The following is a 9,305-nucleotide window of genomic DNA, read 5'->3' as shown; positions in this document are numbered from 1 at the left end:
ATTAATTAGCTGTAATATAATATTTTTTTTTATCAAATATCAAATCAAGTATAAATTTAAAAATTATTGGATTGTAATAATTATTTTGAATTTTACGAATCAAATATTTTAATAATCTTTGTGTTGTATATTGACGAAAATACAAACATGGCGGAAAGAGGGAAAAAGAAAAGTTCGTCAGCCAGGGAAACAATGGATAGTACGTACATGTTAGAGGTTTAAAGACATTAAAAGTATATGACTGTATTTTATTTGAACTCTTCAAACATAAATGCAGATACGACAGCTTTAGCATGTGTCTTTATCCTATAATAAGAGGAAATAGGGTCAGTTCGTACCCTGTTTTTGTTCGACCTTTCCACCAATGCAGATATCATTATACTATTTGCACACAGATTCAGAACAACTCAAACAATTCTAATGTACCATCTCACCCTTTAAATGAATTGAGTATTGTTAGGTTCAAATCAATGCAGACATTTATAGTTTGATGAGTATGGTTATATTTTTAATTTGACTTTAATTTAATTTAAACCAATTTGAATCGGTTTTTACAAAAGACACTTTAAATGCAACACCAAAGTTAGATAAGAAAGTTGGAAAATCAATACCACCACTGAAAATAACAACAGATGGAGTCGAAAAACTTTTGAAAAACTTACAGCCATTGGGCCAGACAATCTACCAAACATTGTCCTTAAAAACTGCTCTAAACAACTAGCACCTGGGCTGCGACACATCTTCCAGCAATCCATAAACTCTGGCACTCTACCTACTAACTTGTTAAATGCAAATATCACTCCTGTATTTAAAAAAGGAAATATAAACACACCAGAGAACTACAGACCGGTTTCTCTTACCTGCGTTACCTGCAAGCTGCTTGAGCATATTATATGTAGACACATCCTGACACACCTTGAAAGGAACAACATACTTACATCACTCCAGCATGGCTTCCGTTCAGGTTTCTCCTGTGAAATGCAGCTTCTAACAACGATGAACGACCTATTCCAACTTCATGACAAAGGCCTGCAGACAGATATACTAGATTTCTCTAAAGCCTTCGATACGGTCCCGCATCAAAGGCTGTTAGCCAAACTCGAAAGTTATGGTATTGATGGTCCAATACTAGATTGGCTCAACATGTTCCTGACAAAACGATCCATGAGAGTCTTGGTGGATGGCGAAAATTCTGACTCTGTAGGGGTAGCATCAGGAGTACCTCAAGGCACGGTATTAGGACCGCTGCTGTTCCTATGTCATATTAATGACTTACCCGAAACTGTTAAATCTCAAGTCAGATTATTCGCAGATGATTGCCTACTGTATAGGAAAGTCCAAACACAACAAGACCACCAACTACTACAAAACGACCTTGTATCGTTGGAAGAATGGGCTACAAAATGGGGTATGAGATTTAATGCCAAAAAATGTTACGTGATGAGTGTCAACAACAAATCATCTCATTTTTATAAACTGGACAATCACATACTGCAACAGGTACAACAAAATCCGTATTTAGGTGTAATTATCTCAGATGATCTGAGGTGGGGGGCCCACATCACCAAAACCGTGAAGAAAGCCAACTCAACTCTAGACTTCTTGCGACGAAACCTCCGCCACTGTCCAAAGGATTGCAGGAAACAGGCGTATATAGGACTTATCCGTTCACTTCTAGAATATGCGTCCATAGTCTGGGACCCTTACTTAATGAAGGACATTAATGCACTTGAACGAGTACAGAGACAAGCAGTGCGTTTCATCAGTGGGGATTACACAAGCAGAGAGGAAGGTAGCATAAGGAGACTAATGATTGAATTAAAACTTCCAACACTGGAAAACGGACGTCGTCACAGTAGACTTACTTTTCTCTACAAGGTGGCCGGGGAGTTGGTACCAGCTATACCACAAGACTTAGTATTAGTCAAAGAGAGACCAAAACGACAAGTTAAACCAAAACAATTTAGTGACTTTAAAACAATAAACATTGTAGACAAATTTGCTCAAAACAACAGCCGTTGCTTCAAAATTCCACCTAGCAAATCAGAACAATACAAACAGTCATTCTTTGTAAGAACAATACCTGATTGGAATAGACTACCAGACAATCTCGTGTGTGCTAAGACAATTGAGAGCTTTAAAACTTCGGTTGCTCTCACAACGTTGGACTAATTTTCCAGCGCCTCTCTCCCGTTGCCATTGATGCCATATCCTGGCCCTGCAACGTATTAATTCAGATTCAGATTCAGACTTATTCTTTTTAATTCTTAAACAAAGATACAGTTGAATATATCCTATGTGTTTCCACCGGTAATATAAAGAGCCTAACTTTATTGTCATTTCTGCAATGTTACACAAACGAAATCTTGTAATTGTTTTAGTTGTTCAGATTCTGATCAGATTGGACAAAAAAAAAAAAATTGACTCTTCCAATATGTCAGTTCCAAAATCATGTCCCTCACCAGAAAAAAACATAAATTTTGCACGCCTTAGTGATTTCATTTACCAGAAAGAAGGCACTTGTATTCCTGCGCAGTGGCAGATCCAGGAGGGGGGGGGGGGGGGTTCTGGGGGACATATACATGTAGTTGGAACCCCCCTTTGTCCTGGGTTGGGAACCCCCCCCCCTTTTTAAAATGGCTAGATCCGCCGGTATTGCTCTATTAAGTGTTTCCAGCACTTTCATAATCTTCATTCTCTAGGGTTATATCAAGTAATAAGTTACAAATGTATGTTCCATAAGTGCATAATCTTGATTCCTGTACGACTGAGGGAGGGGGACCATCTTATTAGATTTTAATTTTCCAAATATTTGGTGCAGTATAAAATGAAACATTTTTAACTGTTAAATGCTCAACATGTGCATGATGTGTTGGAAATAACAATGCATAAATTTTTGTCACATGGTGATGGAATTCACATATATATGACAGACAGTCTAAAAACTGTATCCCAGAAATGGCTATGGGACAAAAAAAGATCTAAGTTAATTAGTTCCAGCATAAATTTATATTTGCAATCCCATGCATGACAAATGCATGATTAATCATATTGAGCCATTTGTTGTTAAAAAAATATCATCAAATAAAATTGGTATGATTTGAAGTCAAATTTTATCAAATACAAAGAAATTTGCTCCCCATCCTTTGCAATCTGTTTGATCAAACAGAACCATATTTCGAAAAATCTCTACTACACGTTCATCATTTACATTAAAAACTAGCTATTTTTAGAAGGAATGCACTAAACCACTGGACATTTGATGGAGAACTGTTAAAACAGAGGTTTCCCTAATTTTGGACAAACATTACATAAAATATTACGATTAAAACCATACATAAAGATCAGATTATTGATTATATTAGTGTATCAATGTAAAGCCAAAAGTAGCAGGTGTGCTGACACACTGGAATGCACAATAATAACACATGAACATTGTTTTGCGAAAAATAACTTGAGGTTATAAGTTAATCATAACAAATTGACAAAAAACTAGTTTCACTACTCGGAGTACATACTAACCTCAGTGCACTTGGAAAAGTTTTAAAGACTAGCACCTACTAGATATACTATAGTACTATAGTATAGGTATCAAATTCAGTCAGAATAGGTATTCTTTAACTGTGATATACAAGCTTCCTGAAAACCTATATCAGTCAAACACACAATGCTCATAGCCATTTCATCTGCATACAGAGGCAGAGTGTCATCTTCGTCGTCCACCTTTAAGGAAGCAAATGATGTCTCCAATGTTGTGTCTGGGTTTTCAACAGTTTGAACTGCAAGTGTGTTCCAAATGCCATCTATAAAAATAATTAAAAAAAAATAATTCCAAAGATTAGACTAGGTGTCCACGAAGGCTGCTCCAGAATAGCTACATATCCCACCCTGAGTCCTGTTTTATTTTAAAATTTTGTCTAACTTTCAAGATCGATCATAACTATTCGACCATATTAAAAAACTTTTATATATATCTCACATGTAGATGTGAATCTTATTACACTCATTTATGGTCATTTACCGAAGAAAATTTTCATCTGTTCATGTTATGTTATAAATACCACTTACTATCAAAAGCTTCTGTAAGAAGATTTGCATAACCCCAGGTCATCAGTTGCTGAAATCGCTTCTTTACTTCGACTTCAACTGGACTCAGAGTAAGAACCAAGTCTTCCAAATCTTCTTTGGTCAGCTGCTCGTCTTCCTTACATGCGCACGAATCAGTACCATCGCAAACCTGCTCATCGTGCCAACTTTCAACAATAAGAGCATCTTTGGGCATCCCTTTGACTGTTATGGGTAAAGTGCAAATTTGCATGGAACGACTTTCTCCTGGGTCTGGGTCATTATGGTATTTCAATCTTACCAAATTGTCCATCATCAAGAATGCAGTCCCTGATACTAAGTTCCTTCTGTGTCAATCCGGCAACAGTTTCGTATGATATTGCATGCTTTTTAAGGTATGTGTTGTAATAGCACAAGTCGCTACTGGCCTTTTCTTTCAACCTTTGTTCGGATTCATTTAAACTCAAGGTTGCTCCAGATGTTGATGTGACAGAAAAAACTGTACTAATAGATCGGTAATTCATGGCAAGTTCTTGAGAATTAATGTCCTGGAGAAGTCCAATGTAGTTTTTATTCAGCAGGTTAAGGAGAGTGTCAAAACAGCCATACATTTTTTTCAATTTGGATGAAGCAAATTTGTCTAAATTTTCTGATCTTCTGAAACTTTTTTCATTTATGAATGTTTCTAAAAAGAGTTGACCAAATATAGGAACATTTAAACTCCATTCTGTATTATTGTCAAATGTTTTCATATTCAATGGCTTTGTAATTGAATCACTGTAACAGGTTTGACAATTTCCAACAGAAGACTCACTTTCAACGTCTACTTCATCTTGACTATTGATATTCCAAACAAAAATGATGCTGTTACTAACTTTTTTTAAGAGTAGATCGTCTCTAAATTCAAACCGGGCTGGCTTGTCATACTTGTCTGTATAATAGTCTAAAGTTCCTGGCTGAAGGAAAACAATTTCACCACATTTTTCTCCATGATCTTTTAACAAGTACGAAGATATAAGAAGAATGTAGTCTTCAAAAATAACATCCTCTTCAATTTCGATATAAATGTGTAAAGCCTTTGAATGTTGACAAACACTTGTGCAATCAAGACAAATAAGTTTATGAATCTTCGAATTATCTGGGAAAATTTCTGGTATCAAAGTTTCTAAAAGTTCGGGATAGTGGCGTTTTCTTCCAATTACAGAGATTGCCTCATTGGTCTCATCAATTTGTTTCCTTTTTGTTCTTTCAATTATTGCATCTTTTGAGGACTTTAAAAGCAGGCTTTGAATTTCGTGACAATTTTGAAGTGTGCTGAGGAAATTTCGTCTCTGTTCAACAATATTTTCATAAGTTCCATCAGCCTTGAAAAATGAACTTTTACTAAAATGATGCTCAAATAAGCATATTTTTTTCCAATCACCTTCAGTAAAGTCATTCTTATAGTCAACAAACAAGGTCTCTATATCAGACTCTTGAAATGATAAAGTGTTAAGTATGTATTTTTCAATATTTAAATTTCTGTATTCTGTTTTTACCACTAGTTTATATATCTCTTTTATGCTTAAATCATAAGTATTCACACTAGTATTATTATCATGACACTTTTTCTCAATTTGATCTACTAATTTTTGGCATATAAAGAGGTGCTCAGCATGATGAAAAATATAACGCAATATAGATTTAGCAGCAACAGCAACCTGACTATTAATTTCTTTCAATCCGCCTGTATGTCCTTTTAACTCCTTGGTAATGTTGCATTTTTTAATTTCTTTGATTACATCTGTAGGTCTATGATGTTCTCTAAGAAATTTTAGAAAGCTTTCCAGGTATATCCATCTGCCATTACCATCATCATCAGTGAGGACATCAAGTTGTTTTAAAGCGCCTACAGCCCAAACCATAACTGTAAAAAAGGGGGGAAAACAAATTAAATCAATGCTATCGTGATACAGGAACTCTTTTTGTTTATTTCATGAAGCGTTTTAAATCATCCTCAAATTTTCCTTTCAGAGCACTTATAAGACTTATAGTTGTAATCCCTAATTTCAAACAATTCATCCATTTTTTATATTATATCAAATAAACATAATTTATATTTATAGGTTGTGCTTACCGATATGCTTCTGTCATGTACTCAATACATGTATTTCATATTCCTTGTGAGTGACAGAGTGTTGCGTGTAACATCACTGGTGATTGTTAAACAGCATAGTTAATCTACAATAAATAAAAAAAGTAACTGAAGTTTATTACTTCCCCTTGAAAGTATTGTTTCAAATAATGTACTTTCTAGGCTATGAGGACTAGTCTTATAAAATGATACCTTTATCAAATTAATTGATAACTCTCTTTGTGTTTGTTTTTTACATGTTAAATTTAAAAGAATAATTATTATTTTGCTATTTCTTAAAATAGTGTCACCCTTTTGAAAGAAGTAATCAAAATGTATAAATATAATAAATGCTTTAATGAGAGCTTCGACAAATTTGATAATTTAAAGCATTGTTTGAAAAATAATAAAGATGAACTGATTAAAAATGAAATGATAAGATATTTAAAGAAGTATATAAAAAGTCCTACCTGTTTCATGGAGAAAATCCATCAATCAGATGATGATGAGCATCTTTTGAGAACACATTCCTTTTTCTTCAATGTATTCAACACAAGTCTTGACTAGATATCAAAAAGTACTTTTATATCAAAAAGTTCTATGTCTCTGAGCAATTAATACAACAAACACACACATTTATATATATTATGTGGAAAAATTATAAAACAAAAGATTGTGAAAGCAATTATATTGTGGTCATTTCATATCATATGGGAAAAAGTAACCTGATATACATCTGGCAAGTATTAAAACTTATAGTACAGTTAGATTCTCTGCAGGAACCAATTACTGCATGTCAAATGTCTTAAATGATGTCTGATAAGCCATCGCTACCTAGTAGCTGTTTGACGACCCTTGTGTGTCTGACTGATATATATTTATTGGCTTAAAAGTAGCTTTACGGGGGAAATAAGTTAAAAGACAAAAAAATTTTTATCACATGATTGTCAATGCCTGAAAGCATTGTTCGGCCTGGCTACGGAGATGCCTCAACGCATTGTTCAGCCTAGCTACAGGGATGCCTCAACACATTGTTCGCCTTGAAAGGGTTAAAATTAAGGCTACATGCATTTTTGTTCTTGGCCTGATTTTTAGATATATTCACAGTACTTAATTAGGTAACAGTATTCCTCATTCTTCAGGCCTGTTTCAACATCTTGTAATTAGTGTGAAGATGAAAAAAAATACACAAGGGTCAAAATGCTTAACATTTTACAATAATTTGCTAGTTTTATTAAATATTTGTATAACCTATGTCACATATGTTTTCACTTTCAGCTCTTCTAGAGATATCCAAGTTGTTAAACACTGGTTTGGATGCGGAACAGTTGGCTACATGTGTGAGACTATGTGAAAATGGTGTCAATCCTCAGGCTTTAGCTCTTGTTATACAGGAACTACGGAGGGAAACAGCCAATATCAGGGTAGGTTATTGCCTTAACATGTACATGATATATATATATAGGATTACCAGTAACAGAAAAGAGATGTCAGTATTTTACTAGATATTGAAGATCATTTAAAAAAAAAATCAAAGTAAGTTGTTACTGGATATATATTGAACATTAAATTACATGTATATCATACTTATATAGTTGTCACTTAGTTATCGCTTGCTAAATCTGCTGGAAACCCTGGACAACAATAATAATACGTTTGTAATTCATATTTCCATATCTCAATGTTTCTTTTTCTAGAATGTACATTGAATATATAATTTTTGTCAAAATTTAAAATTTCTTTCACTGAAGAATGAAAAAAAAAGACATTATCATTTCAAACTTTTTTGCAGAGGGGACATTAAGTTTTACCCTTGTCTGTCTGTACATCCGTCCGTAGGTCTGTACATTTGTACATCCCGAAATTGGTTTCCATTCTTTAACTTTAGTTTGCCTCAACCAAGTGTTATGAAACCTACACAATGCTCATTATTTGATTAAGTCGCTTTGACTGTTTTAGAGTTATGACCCTTTACAAATGTAAAATATGCTGAATTTCAAATTTCTGTTTTTAAGATTTTCTCAACCAAATGTTATGAAAGTTACGCACAATGCTTATAACCAAAACACACAGATAACTTTTGAATTTTTGTGGCATCACTTTTACTGTTCTCTAGTTATGCCAGCTGTTTACAAATGTAAAAATGGCTGAATTTTTGTTTCCGTTCTCTTACTTCAGTTTACACCAACTAAATATTATGAAACTTTATGTAAATACTTTTTATTGGAGAGAGGTAGGATTGGATAAGACTTCATATTTTTAACAAATTATCAGAAATAAAAAAATTAAGTAAAACAATGTTTTTGGAAATAATATGTACAAATGTATGATATAAGGAATTCTGATTATTTATATGGCTTTTGTGCTATAAATACAGGTTATAAATACAAATATTTCAACTTAAAAATGTGTCAGGGGGTTAGTATTGAACCCTCACCAGCCATAACTCTAATTTGCCTCGCCAAACACAACCTTGGTATAGGTTTATAGATTAAAAAAAAAACACCTGTTTCTTGAAAAAACAAAACAGAACAGAGCCTTGAAACTGCATTTAAAAAGAAAGGTGTCAGGGGCAAGCTAATCCTTGAAATGTTCTGAACATAAAATTGTTTCATTGTCATTACTTGATTTTGAAACTTTAAAGATTTGATGAATATTTGTAACTTCATTTCCCTTTTTTTTTTACAGAAATCCAGTTGACAGTGACTCCACAAATAACTCAATTATTAGAAGAAAATTGATATTGAAGAATAAATTACAAGTATGGACCATCAGACAAAAAACAAGAAAGACATTTATTACTTTTTTCACTGTAAATAACCATATTGTCTTTAATGTAAATAAATGTAAATTTATACCTAACACATAATAGTCATTCAATACTGACTTTGTATGAAACATGAATGGACATCGTGTGGGTTATATAATGCAATTAGACAGTAACACAGATGCAATGACACAGAAGACCACTGACAGCCACATTTTGTTTTTTTATCTCTCCCACAAATGTGCCAATATTCACATTTTAGCTAATTGTGGAATTGAATTTCAACTTTATCATAAAATATGAAGAGTTAAAAGTTTGGTCTTAAATTTTAAAAGCCTTAATGCCATGTAAACAAATTGT

At 33.5% G+C, this 9,305-nt stretch overlaps 1 protein-coding gene and 1 long non-coding RNA gene across 2 annotated transcripts; one reads left to right on the top strand and one right to left on the bottom strand.

Annotated features, from left to right (window-relative positions):
* The first annotated feature begins 95 nt into the window (after nt 1-95).
* LOC143082429 (mitotic-spindle organizing protein 1-like) lies at nt 96-9,040 on the top strand. The gene is made up of 3 exons (XM_076258088.1): nt 96-199; nt 7,457-7,602; nt 8,867-9,040. Exons 1-3 carry the CDS (start codon nt 148-150, stop codon nt 8,876-8,878), a joined length of 210 nt encoding a protein of 69 aa, XP_076114203.1. The 5' UTR covers nt 96-147; the 3' UTR covers nt 8,879-9,040.
* Nucleotides 3,669-6,411, bottom strand: LOC143082430 (uncharacterized). Its single transcript, XR_012980390.1, has 3 exons — nt 6,182-6,411; nt 4,069-5,971; nt 3,669-3,803 (listed from the first exon to the last, which is right to left on the bottom strand). It is a non-coding gene; the product is annotated as an uncharacterized LOC143082430 (long non-coding RNA).
* Nucleotides 9,041-9,305: the final 265 nt, after the last annotated feature.

The sequence above is a fragment of the Mytilus galloprovincialis genome, chromosome 7 (assembly GCF_965363235.1).
Source record: "Mytilus galloprovincialis chromosome 7, xbMytGall1.hap1.1, whole genome shotgun sequence".
Taxonomy (NCBI): Eukaryota; Metazoa; Mollusca; class Bivalvia; order Mytilida; family Mytilidae; genus Mytilus; species Mytilus galloprovincialis.
The sequence above is the reverse complement of the archived record's forward strand: the minus strand, read 5'-3'. Positions and strand labels throughout refer to the sequence as shown.

Excerpts from the sequence above, each read along its gene's own strand:
- LOC143082429 (XM_076258088.1), top strand. The coding sequence starts at position 148 with ATGGCGGAAAGAGGGAAAAAGAAAAGTTCGTCAGCCAGGGAAACAATG. Across the intron at positions 200-7,456 it reads AGCCAGGGAAACAATGGATA|CTCTTCTAGAGATATCCAAG; the intron begins GTACGTACATGT and ends TTTCACTTTCAG.